This window comes from Herpailurus yagouaroundi, unplaced genomic scaffold (genome assembly GCF_014898765.1).
Source record: "Herpailurus yagouaroundi ecotype Mexico unplaced genomic scaffold, PumYag 216, whole genome shotgun sequence".
Classification (NCBI taxonomy): domain Eukaryota; kingdom Metazoa; phylum Chordata; class Mammalia; order Carnivora; family Felidae; genus Herpailurus; species Herpailurus yagouaroundi.
The window spans coordinates 349205-372388 of record NW_024412447.1 but is presented as its reverse complement, the minus strand read 5'-3'; the positions used below and the strand labels follow the sequence as shown (position 1 = coordinate 372388).

The 23184-nt window shown below is 64.0% G+C and overlaps 1 protein-coding gene across 1 annotated transcript in view; it reads left to right on the top strand.

The window, feature by feature from the left end:
- The window catches only part of PRKAR1B (protein kinase cAMP-dependent type I regulatory subunit beta), a 99100-nt gene extending 76278 nt beyond the window's left edge, over positions 1-22822 (top strand). Inside the window, exons 7-10 of the mRNA XM_040455670.1 lie at positions 4108-4168; positions 9304-9425; positions 20983-21064; positions 21415-22822. Coding sequence (XP_040311604.1) covers positions 4108-4168; positions 9304-9425; positions 20983-21064; positions 21415-21587 — 438 coding nt within the window. The 3' untranslated portion in view covers positions 21588-22822. The remainder of the gene's footprint in view (positions 1-4107; positions 4169-9303; positions 9426-20982; positions 21065-21414) is intronic.
- The last annotated feature ends 362 nt before the right edge of the window (positions 22823-23184 follow it).

The window sequence follows — 23184 nt, the reverse complement described above, 5'->3', positions numbered from 1 at the left end:
CCCCCCCCCCCCCCCCCCCCCCCCCCCCCCCCCCCCCCACCCCGCCCCCACCCCGCCCCCTCCCGGCCCGGGCAGGCTTGGGAGCGGACCCAGAAGCCTCTGCCCCTCCACACACACCTGGCCTGTGTTGCATAAGCCGCTGTTTCTCGCCATCGTCAGTGCTGAGTCTTTCTGGGCTGTGGGATTTTTGTGGCTGGAACCTTGTATTCAGGGAAGTTCCCAAACCACCCAGGCAGCTGGCGCTTCCTCTGTCTTCATTCTGAAGCCCCGTGTGCTAAGAATAGCCACGGCTGTGCCGCGAGTCCGCAGAGCCTCCGAGTCTGGGGAAGGAACACGGCAAGTGCCGGCCGCCTCGGAAGGGAGTGTCCTGCCGGAGGGCATCCGTTTTAGCATCCGTCCTGGGTCCGGACAGATTTGGAGGCACCCATCATGCAGAGTGGCCCCGCCGTCGTGCATCCGCTTAGCGCTGAGCTGGGACACGCCATGGGGCGCGGGGGGTGGGGGGAGGGTGCTAGTGGTGTCCCCAGGGATTCAGGACGTCTCATCTGGAAAGTTCCCGTGAACGTCCCTTCCCTTCCCTCTGCTGCTCCGTGTGGTGCGGGGGCACGGACAGAGCTCGGCGAGGCCACCCCGCCTGGCCACCACCACTGAGCCGGGCCAGGCTCTGTCCCCCCATCTGCAGCGAGGGGACGTCCTGGTCTGCCGGCTGCTCCCCCTGCGTGGAGAACGCGGAGAATGTCCTTGGGCCACCGTGCACCCGGGAAGCGGAGTCCCACGCCAGCCTCTCCTGCACTGAGGGGTGCTGCAGACTCTCAGAGCTGCCTCCCACTCAGCTGTGAACAGGCCCCGGGGCTCCCACCCACCCTCACCCAGAGTCTCCATCACAGCGGGAAGCCACCCCAAGGCGGGGGCGCCTCGGTCGGCCGCTGCGGCCGGTCTCCTCCCATGAGCTGTCCTGCAGCAGGAGACGGCTGGACCCAGCCCCGCTGGCCTTTAGTGTCCGAGGTCGCTGGGCAGAGTCGGGCCTGTCTTCCACTGGGTGGCATCCTTGCTGGGAGGGCTGTGGGAACCATCGGTGGTTTTTCAGAAGAAATGTGTTTTCACGGCGAGGCCGGCGAGGACGTCAGGTGGCCCGGGCTGAGCATCCACACCGGCCACAATGGCGGCCACGGTGTTGGAAACGCCCTGGGCTCTGCCACGGGCCGCCTGGCTCTGCGTCCTCACCTTGGCCACCAGCCGCGGCCCAGCAGGAGCCCCTTCAGTGCTGTGTCGTCTGGCTGGCTGGGTCCCCTGGCCCTGTTGGGGCCTGGCCGGATGGAGGGCCCCGGGGATGACCGTGGGCCTCTGTGTGGATTCTGAACTCGGGCCTTGTAGCCTCTGTGCTGCTGGGGAGGCCTGGGCTCCCGTAACCTTCACGGGACCCTCTGGGGCGGGACTTGTGCAGCCGAGGAAACAGGCCGGAAGTGGGAATGTTTGCCCGCACGCCTAGTCGGGGGGGCGGCGATCAGACCCAGGGCTGTCCGGACGCCCCTCCTGTGTCACGTGTGCGTGCAGCTCCCAAGTCCTGGACGCCCTGAGCCGGGGAAAAGTGCACACCGCAGCCTCCGTTGGCCTGCCCTGCCCCCCGCCCCCAGCGCCTCCCACACTCAGCACCGCCCTTCCCATCCTGGCTCGCCCAAGTCTCCCACCTTCTCCTATGCGTCCCGTGTCTGTGTGGCCACGAGACAAGGGGTGTCCGCCCCAGTGGGCTCCCTGTGCTGGCCTCTTGGAGCGGCCTCCCAACGCTGCCCTCGCCTGCCATCGGTCCCTGTGCCCTGTGTCAGGCACCGTGAGGTTCTCACTGCAGAATGGGAAGGCCGGGCCTCCAGTGCACCGACCAGGCGGTGGCAGAGCTCTGTACTTACCCACGGCTCCTGAGCGCACTCCGCGCGCTGGGGACAGGCCCTCCTGGTGTCAGCCTGGGCTGCCTCTGTCTTCAGATGTCAGGCCCTGCGGGGGGAGGGCCACCGGTCCCCCAGTTTCCAGCCCTTTCTGTGGGCACTGAGCACCCCCCCACCCCTACCTGAAGAGGGCCTGTCCGAAAACGACCTTATGCTCTAGAACGTTCTCAACATTTCTTTGGGTTGAGCCTCAGGAGGCTGTGGGTGTAGTGGTGACCCCCTGAATTCGGAGGCTGAGGGCTGGATGGTCCCGGCTCTGCTCAGCCACCGGGCGGCCTGGCGCTTCAGGGGAGGGGTGATGCCCAGAGTACCGCGGTCCAGGACCGCACGCAGTGGGTGCCCTCTGCAGGGGGAGGATGCCCAGCATGTCTCCATCTCTGTGGCATGAACACCAATTGTACATCGATGTCCTGCTTTGACCCCGACCACGCCTCTTAGTGGCCACAAGCAGGTTACGACCTCTCCCTGGCCTGCACACCTCCCTGTAGAGTGGAGACTGGTGGCGACCCCAGGGTCACGGAGAGAGCTGATCCTTCGAGGCGCTGGTCTTAGCAGCACTGGGGACGTCTGAGCTGAGCTCTCCTCTTCCCAGATCAGGTGTCTGGGCAGCTGCGAGGGCCTGTTTGCAGAGGTTCCAGCCCCATCTCTGATGATGGGGCTGATGGCTCTCCCTCTGCGTCTCAGTGGGAAGCAGACGAGGAGCCTTCTGGGCTGAGGTGAGGATGTGGGCAGTTTGGAGGAAGGTAGGGAGAAGCCCAGGTCGAAGACACGGAGAACGTGGTGCTGACCGACCGCTCTCCTGTTGGGGAAACTGAGACCCCGAGGTGGTGAGACTGGTCTAAGAGCATGGGGGGTTACGGGTGATGTGGATGTGGAACGGGACTCTCCCGAACCGCCCCATCAGCCCTCCACCCTCCACCACCGCCATCGTCCCTATCCACCCCACCATCACCATCACCACCACCATCGTCACCAAGCTGTGGGATGTGTAGGACCCAGCCCGGGTTCCATTCCTGCTCCTGTGATCCCAGTCTAGGCATTTGCTTGCCCCTCGAGCCTGCTTCCTCGTCTGGGGATGAGGGCAACCGTGCCCTTGTCTCACGGGACTCTCGCGAGGTTGGGGTGGGCCTGAGCGTTTTGGGTTTCTGCTGCCGCCCGGGCCCGAGCACATTCTCACCGTCGCTGTCTTCCTCTCTCCTCTCTCCATACCAGGTGTCGGGTCTGTGGTCGACCCATCCTTTCCGCGTCCCAGGTGATGGCGGAGGCCGTTTGAGTTTAACCAGACCAGGCTTGCCGCTCTGCCGGTGGAGAGCATGTCCCCGTTTTCTGAATGTGCGGTGCTTCACAGGACTTAGTGGTGGCACAGCCATGTCCGGTTGTGGAGTGCGTACACTGTGCAAAGGCCCTGGGCAGCAGGCCAAGGGGATAAAGTCGCGACTGCTCTCTACCTGCCGGGCTGGTGCTGGCTGCTGGAAGGCTGGGCCGCCGCCTCCTTCGCTTGGGGTGCGGGTGCCCTTTTCTAGTCGCGTTCAGGCTCTACTTTTCGGAGTGGACTTTCATTTCCGATTCACGCGGAGGTTGACAGGGCCCTGTCTGCTGGCTTTATCTTGTTCAGCCAGCACTTGGTTGGGAAAGAAGCAACTCATTGGCCCTTCCCACCAGGCCCCAGGTTCAGGCACGACCAGCCCGGGGACTTGACCCATGTCAGCTACTCCCTCCTTGGCGTATCACACACTCAGTTCTGCCGCCAGCCCCAGAGCCTCTCCAGGTGTGTGTGTGTGTGTGTGTGTGTGTGTGTGTGTGTGTGTGTTGGGGGGAAGGGTGGGGGTGCGGTGAGCCCGGCTCAGACAGTACCCTTTGCAATCCCGCCTTGGGGACATCTGCCTTGAGCACGTGGAAACCCCAGTGCCGGATTCTGGTTGGCTGGGTGCTCGTCGTGTGGACCCGTCACTGGCCCGGGCTGGATGAGGTCACTGTCGGCGGCCAGGGGAGGCGCAGCTGCCTGGAGGAGGTGCCGGCTGGGGTCTTTGAGGGGCTTGCGGGACATGGAATGGACAAAGGGTTTCCTTTTAAGAGTTCAGAGTCATTGGGGGAAATTTGTAAATGTCAACATGATTCAGGCACAAAGACCCACCTTCTTTTCTGTCTTCTCCTTTCTCTGGAACAGGGCAGCACCCTGAGAAAACGCAAGATGTACGAGGAGTTTCTCAGCAAGGTCTCCATCCTGGGTCAGTGGCCCCCACGCCGCGCGCGAGCCTGTGCCGGTAGCTTCCTCCGGTCTCATCTGAGTCCTGCCTGCTGGGTCCAGCCATTTCCATGTTCCCCGTGTGCCTGGAAGGTTCAGCCCTCTGGGTGACGTGTGGGTTTGGGACAGGCATACGTGTGAACCCTCACAGGCATGGCTCACACGTATGCACCCACGCGTATGCACCCGCGAGGTACAGTTGCACACGTGCATGTGCATATACTCACCCAGGCATGTTCACACACGTGTGCACACACAGCCACACTCACGCGTGCACGTGCGTGTGTCTGTCCACGTGCACCGAGAGCTCTGTGTCTGATCCGCCGGGCGCGGTCATCCTCTCCTGGGCCGTCTGTGCCCTCGTCCCGCGTGCTCCGCCTGTCCGTCCCTCTGCTTTCGGTGTCCCCGCCAGCCCTTCCTCCGTATCCGTCAGTTTCGAGACCCATTTCGTGTTCTAGTAAACATGGTCCCCGGTGTCGAGCATTCCCGGGCCTGATGTGTTCTTTTTTCCAAGCGGGTTTCCCCCGGTGCACTTACTGCCCTTTCTCGCCCTGTGGTCTGATAAACACGTTGGCTGCATTTCAGTCGATTTCCAGCACTGTCAACAGAACTCTCACCAGCAAGAGTCTTCAGTGTTTTGGAGTAGCTGTGACATACACAGGGGCCACCGTTTGCAGCCGGCCGATCCCGTCACGGAGAACCTTCAGCCGTGGTGACGGTCCTTTCCACGTTGAGCACTTGACCTGTGGCTGGTGTGCCCGAGGAACCGAATTTTAATTTTGTCCCATTTTAATCAATTGAAATGCAAGGACGCAGGGCAGCGCTAGCCCACGGGCGGGGCCCCGCTCGGGAGGGCGAGGGACAGCTGAGTGCCGAGCCTCCGGGAACCTCTGGAAACCACTGTCCAGCAGCAGTCCCCATGGCCTTCTGGGTGAGGATGGGGAAGAACGTGCTGGGGCAAGAAAGGAAAAGAAGCAAACAAAACCCACTGCGTGTGAGTCCGGCACTGGGGCTGAGGCTCGCGGATGAGGTTACAGGATCGGGGCGCTCCCCTCCCTGCGCGGTGTGAGCCCGTAGGGACGCCGGGCTGACCCGGCACCGGAGCAGCCCTGGCTCCCAGCTGGGCTCCCCTCTGCCCGGGGCCCGCTGTCCAGGCTGCAGAGACAAGGGTGGGGGGTGCCCGCCGTCTGCCCTTCCAGCGGAGGACTGGGGGGCAGGTCAGGAGGAAGCCCCACCCGCACCCCCTGCACCAAGCGTGGATGCGTCGGGGGAAAGGCCACCGCGGCCGAACAGACTGGGACTGGGATGGGTGCCGGAAGTACCAAGAAAAGCTGAGAGCCAGCCACACACGGAAGGAACCTAGTTAGGAAGGGAGCACGGCCACAGAAACAGAAATCAAATCCAGGACAGGGTTCGTCTAGGACACACGTCCGCCCAGAGAGCAGCGGCCTGAAGAGGAAAGAGCTGGAGAGACGCGTTCCGGCCAAGCCTCGGAGGTCCGCAGGGTCGCGGGAGGAGCAGGCACAACGGTGCCCCCCGCCCTACCGTCTTCGGGAGTCTCTCGCGAGGGCGCAGAGAGAGACCGCGGTGTTCGGCATCCAGGCGGTGGAGACGGCGTGAGGCCTGCCGCGTCCTCTGGGGTGGAGGGCAGTCAAGCGAGTGACCAGAGCTGCGGGCAGGCAGAAAGCAGCAGACGGTCCCGCCTCAGCAGGGCCTGCGAAGCCATCTTGCTGGGTCCTGGGACGTCGTAGCCGCGGGGAGGGAGGCAGAAGTCAGGTTGGGCGCCCTGCGCGGGGCACTGGCGTTTTATCAGTGATGGCTACGGTCAACCACGCTTCCCTAATAACAAAACTAAAAATTTTAAAACCTTAACAAACGGATCTGAAGCAATCGTGACAAAACCTTCGCGTGATTTTGCGCAGGACGGATGTTGCTGGGTTACGTCACGTGCGCTACTGTCTCGATAACTTTTTTTCCAAATGACGGATGGACGAGATCGCGCGCGGAGCAGGTCCCCGGGGAGGGCACGTCACCGAGCCCAGGAGAGCGCCCGGGGGTGTAGCTGCTGCGGGCGGAGGAAGGGCAGAGCCACACGGAGGCATTTGATCGATCGAGGCAGGGCACGAGGCAGCCCCCGCCAGGCCCCAGGCGCCCAGAGCAGGAGGGCCAGCGCCCCGGAGGCCGGCTCAGAAGACCCTGGATGGGATGGGTGTGTCCTCTCCTCAGCCCACACCGGGGAGTGAAAACCAACACGGGAGGGAGGCCAGATGGGGCCACCTGTTCCCGTGACACGGAGCCTGCCTGCAGTTCAGGGTGTCAAGTCGACCCACGTGAAATGGCCCGTTTTTGGGGCGCCTGCATGGCTCAGTCGGTTAAGCATCCGACTTCAGCTCAGGTCATGATCTCGCGGTCTGTGAGTTTGAGCCCCACATGAGGCTCAGTGCTGACAGTGCAGAGCCTGGAGCCTGTTTCGCATTCTGTGTCTCCCTCTCTCTCTGCCCCTCCCCTGCTTGTGCTCTGTCTCTGTCTCAAAAATGAATAAACATCAAGAAAAATTGAAATGGCCTGTTTCCTACCCCTTTGGACCCAAAAAGTGGGCGTTCCATCTGCATCAATGTGTGTGAAACCTGACCACTGAGTCAGTGTTTTTCGTGATCTCTTTTAGGGGAATGTTTGGGAAAAGAAAGTATCTTACCTCGAAAGAGACAGAGAGAGAGAGACTGTTGGTTTCTTTGCCTGGTGTTAAATTCAGGCAGAGTAAACTTTAAGACTTTACGTTGGAAGCGTCTGGTGGTCGTGTTTGTAAAAGCATCCGTGACCGTCTTCTGTCCACCCTCCCGTCTGGATCTACGACTGGAGAGGCACTTGGCCAGGCGATGTGATGTAGGGTGGCATTCGGCACTTTTTCACATTCTTTACGCTTCGTTCCGTTTCTTGAGTTATTTGTAGCGAATCTGAGTAACTTAAGCAAAAACAATCAAGTAGGCCTGCCAGGGAGGGCTCCGCAGGACGTCTGACCCCGGGGTTGGGGCGCCTGCCACGGCGCGACCCCACACCCTCTGAGGTCCCGCGAAACGAACAGAGAAGGGTCTTGTTTTCCTCGTGCTCCTGTGGTAGAAGTGCATCCGCTGTCCCAGAGTTTTTCCCTTCGGGGCGTCTGCACTCAGGGTTGTGCCCCCACCCCCACTCCCTGGTTCCAGAACCTTCTTGTCGCCCCCGGGGGAGGCCCTGTGCCCACGAGCCCGTCTCTGCAGGTGCCTGGTCTGGGCGCGTCATACGAAGAAGGGGTGCTGTGCTGATGGGTCAGTGTCGCACTCGGCGACACGAGACTCGGCAGCCTCGTGGGCGGGTCCTCGGGGTCTCACGGAGGCTGGGAGGAGGGGTGTTTTAGCCCCACGAGAAATCCCCGGGCCTGGGGCCCCCTGGTCCCTCACCGTCTCCCATTCCCTCGGAGCCCAAGCGCCCCGGTCGCCTTCCGATCCCTCCTGCTCTTACTGGGTGCCAGGCGCCCTCAGTGCTCTGCTCAGCTGCACGCGGAAGCTTTGTTCCCTCCGATGAACCCACTGCCAGCTGGCGCTTCTCCGTGGCCGTCGGGCAGAGCGACCCCAAGACTGACCCCTTGGGCCTCAGTCACCCAGCTGCACGGAGCCCTCCGGCATTGGAAGGTGGGGGGGCCTTGGTCTCGGCAGCCTGCCCCCGGCAGGAAGGAGCGTGGGCGGCCACGGTGCGCCCGGGGCCCGGGGGTTCTGGTTTCTGCGCACGGACATAGGAGTCGGCCCCTGGGGGGCACTGAACGTGGCGGAACCCCGGGGGGTGTGAGCACAGAAGCCACCCCGGCCTCCCTGTGTCCTGCTTGCAGGCCACACGCCTGCTGGCTCTTGGTCTCCGGCTGCAGGACGTCTGTGACAGCGGAGGGACGCCTGCCTCTGTTTGCATTCTGTGCGGGTGTAGTGTTGACCGTCCCACTCGGGAAAGGGACCGTGCTGCCTGGAGGGTCGGGCTGTGCACAGCAGAAAAACCACTCCCGGGGCTTGTTTCCTGAGTTGCCTCAGAGAAGAGCCCGTTCAGTCATCGGGGCCCAGAAACCGCCATCTCCTGGCATCTTCTGACGGGACGCAGCTTCGCGAGTCGACGTTCAGGCCTCGGAGTGTCACATTTCAGGTGTAACAAGAGAAACCTGCTGAAGAGACACACGGGGACAGATGTCCCCCCAGCAGCGTGACTCGTGGCTCTCCCTCGGAACCCACGGGCAAGACCTCCACGTTGGCCGGCCGGCCGGCCTGCCCGCACCCACCTGCGACGAGCACCCCTCGTGCCACTCTGAGGCCACCGCTCTGTTCGGTCCCCGGCGGTGGATGTGCGGGGCTGCGTGGGAACGCCCGGCTTCTGACTCCCCAGCGGCCCCTCCGGCCTTGCAGACCTTTCCAGGCGGGCCTGTGGGGCGCGTGCACTGACGGCTCCCCGAAAGCCGGTCCTTTGCTACGAGAAGCACTGGCAGGCGTCTTAAAGTGGAGAAATCCCGCTCCTAACCTAGTTCTAAAATAAATGCTTTGCTTTGTATTTTTAGCCGCTGACCCACTTAAGCAGCATCTGAGGAGTCTAGGCCGGGGAGGTTTCTTCTGCCGAGAAAGAAATAGTTAATCAGGCAGTCGTTATTCTCTTACAGAAGGAGCGTATGGGGCGTATTGGGTGTTTTTCCCCTTCCTGAGGGCTAGGGATGGACAGTGACCAGGAAGGGGAGGTGTGGGGAGGGGCGGCAGGGGACACGGAGCTTGCAAAGCTGTGCCGAGAAGCGTGAGTTGGAATTAAGTGTGTTGACCTGAATAACGGAAGGCAAGCCATGCCGAGCCTCGCAGCTGAGCGGTGACGAAGCGTCTTCCCAGCCGGTGGTGGTTCCGAGCAGGCTCGCGTCAAACCGCGTCGTGGCCTCAGTGTTCGGCGGGCGCGCTGGCCGGGGCCCCCCACGGGCCCGACTTAGTGCTGCGGCGCCCAGGCCCTCCCAGCGCACAGACGCGCCCCGGGTCCCTCGCTGCCGATCCGCGGCACTTGGCTGAGCGAGCGCTCGGGTGCAGGGCAGGGGCGAGGCCGCAGTGACGGTCCCCTTGTCGCCCACTCTAGAGTCGCTGGAGAAGTGGGAGCGCCTGACCGTGGCTGACGCCTTGGAGCCTGTGCAGTTTGAGGACGGAGAGAAGATTGTGGTCCAGGGGGAGCCCGGGGACGATTTCTTCATCATCACGGAGGTGAGTGGCCGCCCTCACGGGGGCTCCGTCCGCGTCGCTCCCGTGTGCCGACCCCGAGCCCCCCGCCCTCTGCCCCGCTAACGGCCTCACACCGTGCCGTCGTGTCTTCTCGCCCCGGAGAGTCGGAAGCGAGACTCTCCTCTTGGAAAACAGCGTCGGGTCCCCAGGCGTGCGGTGCCCCGGGAGGACGTTGTGCCGGACTGAACGCGAGCGTGTGCGCAGTGGGGGTGGAGAGTCGGAACCCACGTCGGGACCCTGGGTGGCACCCCAAGCTCTGTGGCGCGTTGTCACTGGCGGACAAAGATGTCTGTGGCATCTTTCCGTGCTGTCTCTCACGACTATGCGCCCATCTACAAGGACCTCAAACGAAGACGTTGGTTTTTAAAAGAGGCTCCCGGTTCCCAGGCTGGAGGCGCGTGAGTCATTTTTACGAGGCCCGGCGACAGCTGGCGCTGGGGCCGTAATCCGTGTCGGCCACACTCGCGCCTGTCACTGACAGAGGCAAGCAGCTGCTGTGGCTGCCCGTCCCCAGGGCTGTGCTGGGCTGGGACCCCCGGGTGAGCCCCCACCCAGACGCTGCCCGGAATGAATGGGGGGCCCGCCTCGCGGGGGGCAGCACCGATTATTACGCGGGGCCACAAGTATGCCGCCGCCTGTTGGGCTCGCTTCCTCCTCCCGTGGCGCTCAGGGGCGGAAGGATTTCACGTTCATGCTCATTAAAACACATTCTTCAGCTGTGCATCTTGCCGCCGGAGAGAGGGAGGCCTCGGCAGGGCAGCGTGGGGGCCCGGCGCTGTCCGGAGCAGGCCGTCCACGCTGGAGTTTCTGCACGGCCAGCAAAGTACGCCCTGCTCGGCGCCAGTGGCCACTTTCTGGGTCCAAAACAAACGAAGGAGGGGCACCTGGGGGCTCCGTCGGTACGTCTGACTCTCGACAGCCGTTCGGGGCTGGTCACGGTCTCGCGGTTCGCGGGATCGAGCCCCGTGCCAGGCTCCGTGCTCACGGTGCGGAGTTTGCTTGGGACCCTCCCTCCCCCTCTCTCTCCGCCCCTCCCCTGCTCGCACACTCTCACGCTCTCACGCTCTCGCCCAAAAATAAACGTTTTTAAAACTAAAAACAAAACAAGAGGGGACCTTGCCGGGTCGTCGGTGCCGGTGAGACGCGGAGCCCTCTCTGCCGGCACACGAAGCACGAACGGCACGGGTGAGACCTGGACAGGAAACACAAATCTGGTTTGTGACTCCCGGGAGGGCGTGTCAGGGTCCCTTTCCGCCACCCGCCTGAAATTTCTGGAAGGTGGGTCTGCCAGGGCACCGGAGGCACAACCCGCCCCCGCCCCCCGCCCCGCACCCGTCCCAGCCCCACACCCACCCACCGGGGACACATGGTGCCTGCGGGTGGGGGGCACATGTGGCTCCTTCACCCCAGGCTCCCTGGAAGCTGTGTGAATCTTTCTGGAGGACCCCAGCCCCAGCAGTTCTCGGCTGCGTGAGTCACGAGTCCTTCTGAAGGGAGAGGGAAGGTAGGAGAAAACGGAATGAATTCTGATTCTAGGTCGACAGCGAGTGGAGCCGGTCCCAGGGGAGTGCCCGCCGGCTTCTTCCTCCCGTGATGAGCTTGGTGGGGGGGGGGGGGGGGGCGGCCCTTGAGGTCCTGTCCTGCTCCTCAAAGGGGCTGGTGGGTGATGTCCCCTCTGCTGTGGCCTCGGATGTGACACCCTCTCTGGGTCTGTGCGGGCCTGGCATTTCCCGGTTAAGAACATGAGGTCCAGGAGGGGGTGGAGGGGGTCCCTCCAGCCACCACTTCGTTGGACCCCACCCCCAAATCTGCATTGGATGTGACCAACCGCAGGGTCCTCGCTGCTTCCTGGACAAGCGGGGTCTGACTCGCCGGGACACCCAGGCTGGTCGTGGGGCGCCTCCTTCCTGGTACCAGTGGCCGTGCTGAGACACCCACACGGCTCAGCTCATCAGTGGGGCCCTGAGCTCCGGGCACTGGACGCCCCACCTTGGGTGTCCAGCCCACTGTACCTCCAGAGAGCAGCCGTGGTCCCCGGGCGTTAGCAGGTGCCTAGGTGAGAGCAGCCGGTGAGAGGGGGACAGACCGTGGCTCTAAGTCACCAACCCCTGAAACTGCCTGTGTGTCCCCGCGAGGGGTGCACGTGTGGAGCCCCTCCTCTGATGACGTGGGACCAAGGGGAGGGTGTGGTGCCGGCTCGAAGGCACAAATCCTTTCCTGCCCTAGGTTTCAACTCACTCGTAAGAAGCTGGTGCTCACGGGGCCACTTTGGCTCAGAGGTGCGTCTGTATTCATCTGCGTGGTGGTTTTTTAAAACATTTGAATTAATTACCAGTGTTTAAAAATCAAGGTCTTTCTCGTCGCAGTGGGACTCTAACTTCTCGGTAAACGTGTGGCACCTAGCCACAGTCGGCAGACTGGAGGGGTGGGTTAGGCCACAGTCCCCACCCGGCCCTTGTGTCTGGTCTGCCGGCCTCGCAGGCTTTGAGGTTCATGGTCTCAGGGGTCGTGGTCTCCGAGCTGAGGGAGTAACTGTGGCCAGCCCACACAATCGTCCATCATTTGCTGTGGACTAAGGCTCGGACCTCCCAGCCGGGTCCAAGGACACGGGTAAAAAAAGCATTAAATGCGTGTGATGGGCACAGATGGGCGAGGGGGTGGGGGGCCCTCACACAGCTCCAGGGAGGGGAGTGGTCACCTGGTTTGTTAATCCCGATGTCGTGAGCTGGGACTTTCTGAGCCCAGGATGTGCCGGGCGTTGTGTGAACCCCCAGGCACCTGTCAGGGAGGCCTGGTCAGGGGCCAGCATCCCTCCCGGGGCAGGGGAGGGCTGGGCCTCTGCCCAAGGCCACACAGCCAGCAAGCGTGCGCCCTGCGTCCCAGTGGCCGGGGTCCTGCTCCTTGCTCCCGCGTGATGTGTGCACATGTGTGCGTCCCACAAGAGGGTCCAGCGGGCACCCCTCATTCTTTTCTAGAATGGCACTGCCCTCTGTGATTCACACAGGGTGATGGGCGACGATGCAGAGGGACCTTTCTGGGTCTCGTGCTGTGCCCGGGGCAGGCCTGTGTGGCTCCCTGCGGGGTCTCCAGGAGAAGGTGCCGAGGGAGGGCGGTGGGGTGACAGTGGCACTGGGCCCTGCCCTGGGCCTGGGGCCCCGTGCAGGAACGTCCTCCGTGTGGTTGGGGGCAGGGGCTCGTGCACCGGCTCTGGAATGTAACCCGACCCTCCTGGAAATGTATTTGAAGTTTTCCTCTGTGATCAACCCAGTCCGGTAGGTCCTGGTGGGATCCCAGGGTTCATGGGAATCGAGGCTCTCGGCCTGAAATGCAGCTTCCTGGGTGTTTGCTACACGGCCAGAGGCGGCCCGCTGGCTACAGCTGCCACACCTGGGTCGAGCCTGCCAGCCCCGCTCCCCCACAGCACCCAGCGAGCTGCCTGGTGGCTCCCTGGTCTGAGTGGTGCCTCGGGTGGGGAAGCCAGCCTCCATCTGACCCGAGCCGACCCGGACTGTCGTGAGACGAAGCAGGAGAAGGTAGTGTTACTCGTGTGTTTTGTTGGGTCAGCCGTTCTCCCTCTGACGGCTGTTCCGTTGGTTGGAGACTTCTGGAAACCCCAGTGACCATCCTGTGGCCGATGTTTCCTTATGAGAAGAGACCCCCACCCCCACCCCCCCCCAGGCCAGGCCTGGGGCGAGGCAAGGCGCGGGTGGCCTACGTTCTTGCGGAAGCTTTCGGGCGCGTAGGCCAGTCTGGTTTGAGCTGTCCTCTTTCAGCTGGCGAACAGCACACGCACACAGTGGAGTGGGTTAACCCCCGGTTCCTGGGCCGCCTGTGAGCTCCCCCGCACAGCGGGGCTGGTCTGCGCACAGGGAGATGGCGGGAAAGGGGCCCGGGGTCCGCGGCTCCCTGCGGTCAGGGTCAGTTTGATGGGTCGGCTTGAGCAAGCTGCGGTCCCCGGGTGTCTAGATGTTTCTGTAAAGGTATTTTTCAGATGGGACTAGCATGGACATGAGCTGATGTTGAGTGAAGGGGTGGGCCTCAGCCAGTCAGTTGAAGGCTTTTCTTGAGAGAAGAAAGACCCGCGTGTCCCCCCGGGGGAGATACCCCCTGCCGGCCAGCCGGCCCTATAGATTCTGGACTCGCGGTCCCCGCTGTCCTGTGAGCCAATTCCTGGACTCGACGTCTCTCTACACATGTACGTCCCATGGGTTGTCTGTCTGGAGAACCCCGACTGACATGCCTGTCGGCTTTTCTGGAATAGACAGGTGTCTGCGCGGGGGTGTGGGGCCCCTGAGGCAGGTGCAGGGCCCTGGGCGCCTGCAGACGCAGCTGCCGTAGGGAGCCTGGGCTGGGGGGCCCTGGCTGGGGGGCTCTGCGTGGCTGGCCTCCTTTCCTCCAGTCAGTAAGTGGGGCCGGGCCCCCGCTCTCATGCCTTTGCCTGACTGAGGGTCTCCGCTCCATTTTGGAAGATGGTCGTGGGGTTTGCTTATTCGTCTTCTCTCTGCTGGTCCCCGAGGTGTGGCCGAGGCTGGTGGAGACCGCCTGCCCTGCACGGTAGGTGCGGGAAATGGCCCTACAGACACTTGGTGAGTCATGAACGCCTGCCGTCTGGTGGGAGCCCAGCCGGGAAGGCAGGGCTGGGCTGCAAGACCGGGGGCCTCGCCTGAGCCCTGAGGGTCTCTGTGCCGGAGCGGTGCCCCTCCTGGGCAAGGTGGTCTCCCGGCTCTGTGCGTGCACCTGCTGTGTCTGAATCCCCACGACACCAGACCCCCAGAGCTCTTGAAAACATCCTCAGTGGATGAGCGAGGTCGGCCTGGTAAATCCGGCCGACAGACCCGGAGAGTACAAAGCCCCTGGGTCCTCCCAGGGCCTGACCCGTGGCTGCCGGTGGGGTGGGCGTGGCCCTGTGTTCTCTAGACCACTTCCCTCCCAAAGAGCCGGCAGGCGCACCAGGTGGGACCCACCACGTCCAGGCCTCCTCAGGGATTCGGCTCCGGGCAGAGAGAGGGCGAGCGGGTGCAGAACTGGCCAGGCCCCCAGCTGTTCCGGGCCCTGAGACTGCCGGCTCCTGGTCTCCAGAACTGGCAAGGAGGTGGGCGGGCCTGACTTTGCATGCCCAGGAGGACCCCCTGAGGCCCACCGGCTGGCGGCTGGGGAGACACTGTCACGGAAACTCCAGATTTGGTTCATCTGCTCTCTTAGTAAGTTAATTTTGTAAACGTCCACAGTGTTGGAGCAAAGGCATAACCGCTGCTCCCGAGGCCACGGTCTGTCCGGGGACTGGCCCTGTTGGCCCCTCAGACACACGGACCAGGCTGGTGGGCATGCACGATTCACCGGGATCTTGGGGGATAGGGAGGAGACCTCCCCCGTGGGCATGTCCTTCTGTGCCCAGGGCCGTTCGTGGCTGGGCTGGTGCCATGCCCTTGCGTGCCAGGCCGAGGCGGGGTGGGGACAGCAGCTAAGGGTGCTTCTGTGTTTACTTGCCAAGGAGGGAAGTGGTCCCAGTCCGTTGGCACAGACTGGCCCTGGGTCCGCGTGGAGGAGGGCCGGGCCTCGGCAGGAGGGCCCCGTAGCTGGGGGCCCTGGGGCCAGGAGGTAGCAGGGACGGTCCCGCCGGAGAGAGGGTGTGCTGGGCAGGTTGGGGCGGGGCCTGAGGTGCAGGAAACGTTCTGCAGACAGAAACCAACAGAGGGAAGTGGCCTCCAGTCTGCATCCGGGGATAGCGATTGGCCCAGACCGTTGTTCTGCGGGCCTGGCGTGGGGCTGCCCGAGGTCACGGGTGCTTGCTGGCTCGTCGGCCAGACCCCCAGAATAAGAGAGAGCAGGAGTTCAGAGAAGTTCTCTCTCTCTCTCTCTGATTTTTAAGATTTGATTTTTTTTAAGTTTATTTATTTATTTTGAGAGAGAGAGAGTGCTCGCACACACGTGAGTGTTCACAAGCTGGGGGCGGGCGGGGGGTGGGCAGGAGAGAAGGAGAGAGAATCCCAAGCCGGCTCCGAGCTGTCAGCTCGATCCCACAAACCACGAGATCATGACTTGAGCCGAGCTCAAGAGTCAGACGCTCACCTGACTAAGCCCCAGGTGCCCTGAGACTTCATTTTTAGGGGGTAGTTTTAGATTCACCGCAACGTTGAGCTGAATGGGCAGAGATTTCCCATAATTCCCCGCTCCCCCCCCCAGACTCCCCCGTTATCGGTGTCCCCCAGATGGTGGATTTGTCACAGCCGGTGACCCCACACTGACACGCTGTTATCACCTGGAGTCCATGGTTCACGGGAGGGTCCCTCTGGGTGGGTGCACGTTCTGTGGGTTTGGGCGAACGTGGGACGGCAGGTGTCCACCGTCCCGTGTCCCTCGCGCTGTTCGCCGCCCTAAAAGTCCCCTGTGCTCCCCCTGCTCCTCCCTCCGCCCTGAGCCCAGGCAGCCCCCGTCTTCTGCCTGCGCAGCTCCGCCTCTTCCAGGACGTCCTGTCGTTGGAATCAGACAGCGTGCGGTCCAGGTTATCGGTGATCGCATGCAGTCCTTTGTGGCGCAGAATCGCGGCCCCTTGTCTGGACCTGACCCCGCGAAGCCGCTCGCCTGCTTAGGGGCAGCATGCTTGCTGTGGGCGTAGCCGCCCTGAACACCCAGCCGCAGGTTTTTGTGTGGCCCGGGGGCGCGGTTGCCGGGTGCAAGGAGTTTGCTTCCACCCACACCGGTGCCCGCTCGGTGCCTGGACGGCCTCCCTCCGACGCCAGGGGGGCCTCCCAGGCCCCGTCCCGTGCGGGCCGCTGTGATGTCTCCTTCCTCGTCAGGGGCCCGACGACCCCCTCGCCAGCTCACCTGCCTGCACACCTGGCCGACCCCTCAGGCAGGACCTGGCAGGCCAGGCCCTCGGCTCTGATCGGCCTTGGCACATGGACGTGAGGGCACGTACGTCACCTTCCGTGCCGCCGTGGATTAAGTGCACTGTCGTGTGGCTCGGGGCCTTGGCACTGTCTGCCCCAGAACATTCTGGATCACCACACAAGTCAGCTTGCTGGAAGCTGAGGCTAGACCTCGATGGGAGCCTTAGAAAAACAAAACATTAACAAAATCGTGCCACCGAAGTGTCACTTCCTGGAACAAGTCTGGTGACGCAGAAACGTCTTTAGGAAAACATTGCCTCCTCCCCACCCACCATCTCCCCCCTTCACCGCCGTCCCCACGGGGGCTCGTGTGCGTCCCTAAGTGCCTTCTCCTTGACGGGTTCTTCCTGGCATCTGTTATCAGCGTCAGAGACGTGGTGAAAGTCTGGGGGATGTTTCTCCCAGACAGAAACTGTGCCCCCTGCCCCAAGGTCTGCACATCTAGACTCTGTTTCTTGCTCAGGCCTTCACCTCGGGCGTAGGGCTGGAGCGTAGTTGCTGGCCACGGTGCCCTGTGTGGTCTGGGTTGGGTCGCCCACCCCCTGGGGAGGCGTTGGGACAGGAGCCTACCCATGGCTCCGGTGCCCCGGGTGGAGGCCGCCAGCCAGCACAGAGAGTCTGCAGATGGTGGTTCCTGGGGACGGGGCTGGTGGCCGTTGGGCTCGGCCGAGCACCAGAACCTTTGGACCCCAGAGTGGACTGCAGCGGGCTGCCCGCCCCCCCTCCCAGCCTGGAAGGAGCCCTGGGTGGTGGTCCTTCTCTGCTGCCCTCACTCGAAGCAGGGCGTGTGTGGCCAGGAAGCCTCGGACCCACTCCCCGGTGCCCCTGAGGCTGCGGGTGGCAGGGAGGAACCGGCCGGACGTTGGGGGCAGAGCCCGGGGGGAAGGGAGCCGTGGGCTGGGACCCGCAGGCCCCTCCCGTCATGCTCCAGGACACATTTGGTGCGGCCGCCTGCGTGCAGCCCGGACATCGTGTGTGCCCTCTGGAGCATCGGTCACCAGCCGCTTCCCCCTGCTCCTGACAGACGTCGCCTGACTTGGGGGGCATGAGACAGACCGTGGGTTTGGAGGAAGGACCGCCAGCAGCCAGGGCTTGTGGCGCTACACGCTCTGGGGCCCCGGCCTCACGGGTGACCTTTGGACCCGAGCGCGAACCCGGCCAGGGTGTGGGCGGCCGCGGGGTGTGATGCCCTTGCCCCGTGGCTCTCCGCCGTGCCGCAGGGAGGGGGGACCGGGGCTCTGGCAGAGTCGGCCCGGCCCCTCGGGAGGAACAGAGAGGAGCTCGACGGGCGCCCACTCGCCGATGCAGGGGGAGCCTGGGGCTGTCTGCGAGGTGCTCTCACCCGCGGGCTCAGTTACTCCCGTGCGCGTGCAGACGTGCAGCACGCTGCCTGTGCATAAGCACACAAACACGGATGGCGGTGCGTCCACAGGGGTCCCCGGGCGTCAGGCAGGAACGGGCGGGAACGTCTCGTGAACGCCGCAGCCACGGGTGTTTTCTGTTCCGCTTATTCAAGCGCCCACTGCCCTCACGGCCACCTGTCCCATCTGACGGGGATGGAGCTACTTCTGAAGTGCAGACAGTCGGGCCCCTGCTCCGGGAGGCTGAACGGTCCTGTGCCCATTCTGTGGAAGAGGAGGCTGAGGCTGGGAAGTGGGGGGCCCCCCCGCGGCTGTGGCCGGCGCTCCGCGGAGCTGAGGTCGGCCAGCTCTGGCTTCAGGTGGGGCTGGTGCGTCTCTCCTGGCTTTCCAGCCCCTGCCTGGCGGCGCTCGGTTGTTCAGGGGCACGTACAGGGTCTGACGGACGCGGGTCCCGCACGAGCCTGTCGTCCGCCCCGGGGTGGTGGGTCCAGGGGTCCAGGGAGTCGCTCTGCAGGCACTGAGCCCCCGAACGAATGAGTAAAAGGGTGTGCGGCTGGGGTCCTGGAGGAGAAGCCGCCCCCAAGTGCCCCCCCCGCGTGCCACCCTGACAGGTTCCCCTCACTGTGGGCATCGCACCCGCCCGCTGGAGAAAACCTGAGCCACGGAAATCTCGTCGGTTTTTAAAACTGAAACGGCGCCGAAGGAGGGAGTCATCTGCCGCCCCTGCCGCCGGTGCTAACGCTTTTCTCCTGGGCCCTCCCAGGCCGCGTTCGGCGAGACCCGATTATTTTCGGGCCGGGCCTAGAGTCACTGAGAGAGGAATTTGACGAGTACGGTCTAGCCTTCTGGCAAGTGTTTCTCCGGCCCGGAACATTCCGGCTGGCGGTCCCTCGGGGGTGTCTGTGCAGCCCCGTCGGCAGCCTGGGCAGCGAGTCGTGGGAACCGCGGCCCCGCGGGCGCAGGGTCTGCACCCACGGCGTCTGCCGGCACCGCCAGGTCAGGAGACCCCGGAACCACACGCCCGAGAGCGCAAGGAAGCGTGTTCTCGTGAGCACGTTCTGGGCCGGGAGGTGGCTCCACGTGGCCCTGGGGCCTCGCCTTGGCGCCCATGGTCGACGTCACAGCCGCAGGGGGCAGCACGCGCCCTGTCCATCTGTCCATCTGTCCATCTGGGAGAGGGCGGTCACGTCTACCCACAAAGCAGGCGGGGGCTGCGGCCGGCGACAGTGGTGCTCCTCTGCCGTGTGTTTGCCGTGGGCTCTCCCTGCCTCATGTGTGACGACCTTGCTTCCGTCTGGCTGGGACGGTGACATACCCGTGTGCACGTGCCCCTCAGCGTCCACGGTCGTGGCCTGCCTCGTCTCACGGGGCCATTGCTCTGTGCGCCCCCGGGAAGGAAATGCTGCTGGTCTCTCGGTGGATGGTGGTCCCCCGACCGGTGCTGGCCCACCCAGACCCATCCCTACTCCTTCCTGGGAACACCACCTGATCCTCAGCCCCTCCCACTGCTGCCCGTCCTCTCGGCCGGGCCTCTGTGAGCGTGCGACCTGTTTGGGCCAATGCGGTGTGAGGGAAGGTTGCTGGGAGCTTCTGGAAGGTTTTCCTGCTGAGGAGAGAAGCTGCAGGAGGAAGCAGTGGGTTCTATGCCTGCTGATAGCAAGGGGAGACACTTGGCGACTCCCCGAACCGCGGCAGCTCCTGTGCCACCATGAGGGCCTGAGTCTCCAGAGCAGGACGCCGGGGTGAGCCCCGGGCCCTGACACCTGTCTGGGCCACTGAATCAGCTGCCCATCTTCCGGTTCCACTGCCTCACAGATACTCCAGGAGCCCTCAGGCCCCTGCAGCTGGCTTTGCATCTGAACGGACGCTCTCGGGCTGGAGTGTCACTGATTCTACACACGGGACACATCCAGTTCCACTGCTGGGGTTTTGAAAGAGGAAAACAATCCCAGTTGTAAAATGGAAATTACGTAAATGGGAATGAAAGGCGTGTAGGTCACGTACACCGTAGTTATAGGACATAAATGTCAAAGAATTAGGTGGGCACAGCGGGGCTCTGAGAAAAATCACGCCCGTCTCGGCAGCCCAGGGCACGGAGGGCCCGCACGCGGTGCCGGGGTGACCTTCCCTGTGCCTCCCTGACGATGTCGGAGCCCGTGAGTCCCCTCAGCCTTGCTCCCAGCCCAGGACTCTGTGCCTTCTGGGGTTGGGCAGGGAGCACGTGTGCTCCAGGCCCTGCCACCCTCGCCTCCCGGGCAGTGGCGGCATCGGTCTGCTGTTTAGACGTCTGGCTCCATCCATCAGCTGGCTTCATAAACACGCCAGACGCCCACGAGCCGAGCGGCCCCATGGCCGGTGCAGGGGTGAGCGCGGGGATCCAGCTGCCGGCGGTGGGGGGGGGGGGGTGGCTGCCGATCGGTGCCCGGAGATTCCAGGCACGGCGGCACCAGCAGGGTCTTCTCACGGCGTCTCCCCCAGCCTGCGGTGAGGCGGGAGCCGGCCTGGCCGGCGACCTGAGCCGGGTAAACTGAGCCCCCCCACTTGGATCAGGATCACGTCTGTCGGTGCTGCCAGGGCACGGGGCCACGGACGCGCCTGACAGGCTGAGGGCCCGGGTGCCCCGGGGCAGCAGAGGGTACAGGGGCCCTCGTCCACCCCGGGCCTCAGCCCCGTCGGCAGCCTGTCCCAGAGGCTCGGTTATTCCGCAGGCTGTTCAGCTTGGCCGCGCGGGGCTCAGCTGCAGGAGTGATGCTGTTTATGCACATCCACCGAGCAGGGCTGAGCGCCGACTGGATGCTCCGGGCAGTTTACAAAGCCTCACTTCTGATCCTCACAGGTGTAGAGTCGGGGGGCTCCCCAGACAGGGGACTGGCCTGAGGCGCTTGGCAGGTGAGGGGGCCTGGGGTCAGAGCCCGTCTGCGGCTCCCCGCGTGTGAGGCGGCTCCGTGGGCTCCGTGTTAATCATTGAGCCTCTGCAGACCCCCCACCCCCGCTCGGGAGGGGCCCCCGCTGCTCCCTGGGGGCATGACCTTAGACCACGCCCATCCCACTGGAGCGCCAAGTCCTTGGGAGCTAGCCCGAGGTCAGCCTGGGGTGCCCCCAAAGATTCTCCCCACTGCCCGGCCTGCGGTGGCCTCTGACCTCACACCCTTCTGTCTCCAAGGAGGAAACGCCTGACTTCGGTTTAGACAGGGAGCAGGCGGACGGGAGCTGGAGGGGGGGTTGGGCATGCCCCCTCTCCTGGGACCCCCCAACTGCTGACCCTCACCTGTCCCTTGGCGTCTGCAGGGCACGGCCTCCGTCCTCCAGCGCCGGTCCCCCAACGAAGAGTACGTGGAGGTGGGGCGCCTGGGGCCCTCCGACTACTTTGGTGAGTGTGGGTTCCCCGCCCTCTCATAGGGGAGCCCCGGAAGGGCCCTGAGGTGGAGAGCTGCGGGGGCGCCCGTGGGGGGCAGGCCGGGACCCCCTCAACGGACATGGCTGTCCCCAGGGAGGGCGTGACCTGGAGCCCCGAGTGACCCAAGTCCCTGCGGGGAGGCAGGACGGTGCCCAGCTGTGCTCCAAGGGTGACGTGTCAGTGTGTGTGTGTGTGTGTGTGTGTGTGCGCGCGCGTGTGTGTGCCCTCGCGTGCGTGCACATGCGCGTGCTGGGGGCCAGTGGGGGGCCAGCCGTCTGGAGAAGCCCTGGGGACCCGGCCCCTGACCGCCCGCTCCCCCGCAGGGGAGATTGCGCTGCTGCTGAACCGGCCCCGGGCGGCCACCGTGGTGGCCCGGGGGCCCCTCAAGTGCGTCAAGCTGGACCGGCCCCGCTTCGAGCGCGTGCTGGGCCCCTGCTCCGAGATCCTCAAGAGGAACATCCAGCGCTACAACAGCTTCATCTCCCTCACCGTCTGAGCCCCGCGGCCCCACAGCCCTGCTTCCGTGTGCTGGCCTGTTCCCGTGTCCGCGGGCCGTGGGGGCGGGCACCCCAACTCCACGGGGCCACCCCTTCCTCCGGACTCCTGTTTGGAAAAAAACGGTCACCTCGTGCGTTTCAAAAACAAACGGCCCTCAAGACCCCCCAGGCCTTCCCCTCTGCCGCTTGTGGGACCCAGCCTCACTCCTCCCCGAGTCTTGGGGGCGCAGGAGTCAGCTGTGAGTCCGGGCCAGCCCGGGGCGGGAGGGGGGTGCTGGGCTGGCCGGGTCGGGACGTGCGCCCGCTCCTGTGCCCCAGGGGCCAGGCCACCATGGCTGCAGTCTGAATGGGGTGCAGTGACGTGAAAGGGGGTGTCCCACGGGGATCCTCTGTTTCCAGGGGGTCCTGTCGGAGACGGCAGGCAGGAGAGTGACCGAAGGCAGCCCCTGCCTCAGACAGGAGGTGGCCTCATCTGGCCGTAGGCGAGCCCCCCCCACCCCGGGGCCCAGGCTCGCGGGAGCCCCTAGAGGAGAGATGTGGTCAAGTGTGCGTCCCCACCTTTCCAGAGACTCGCCCCTCGGGATGGCCAGCGTGCCAGACGGTCACCCTCGCTGGGCCGGACAGCCGGGACAGGAAGGAGACATCAGGAGTTGGACGATTTCCACGACCCAGGGAGCACGGTTCTCTCAGAGTCAGGCTGGGGGCTGCATGATATTCGCTTCTTTGAAGAGCAGCTCCTTGGGGACCTTCTGAGGGGGAGGAGGGGTTTTCCAGACACGCCCTGGGTACGGTTGTGACGGCCAGGGGCTCCTTCTCACTTGTCCGGCGGTGCCCCACTGGACACGAGCCCTTGCCCCGGGAGACAGGTGCTTTCTGAACCTCCATCCTCCCGGAGCAGGAAAGATAAAAACCAAACAGGCCCCACACCGGCCCAGGTCGACGATCGATTGAAACCCCACTTCAATGTGTTTTCGGTCCGCGTCAGCTGGAGCTAGAGAGGCCCGGGGGCAGGACAGAGAGCCACGGTGGCCCCTGGTGACAGACATGAGAACGAGGTCGTGCAGTTAGCCCGATTTTGCCCTTCCTACGCACGTCTGGGAGGCCGCCACTGTGAGGCGACCCCGGCCAGCCCTGCCTTTGCCCGTGGATGTTCTGTGATGCCTGAGCCGCCATGCGTACCGTGAAGTTTCAACGCTGCATGTGTATTAAATGTGCCACGAAGTACCTCTTCCCACGTTGGGCTTTGGTCTGAAATCTTTAACAGAGGAGGGTTTTTCTTTTGTTTTTATTGTGCAAAAATATACATAACGTGAGCTTTGCCATCTTAACTGTTTTAAAAAATACAGGGCCACTGAGTACATTCACGCTGCTGTGCAGCCCTCCCCACCGTCCGGCTCCAGAACGTTCCATGTCCCCACCCTGAGATTCGGTCCTGTTACACACAGACCCCCACCTGCTCCCCCAGCCCCGGCCCCACTGTCTCCTCCGTGTGTGTGAGTCTGACGACCCCGGGGCCTCGTGGGAGTGGGTCCCAGTGCGTGTCCTCCCGTGTCCGCGAGTCTGACAACCCCAGGACCTCGAGTGAGTGGGTCCTCC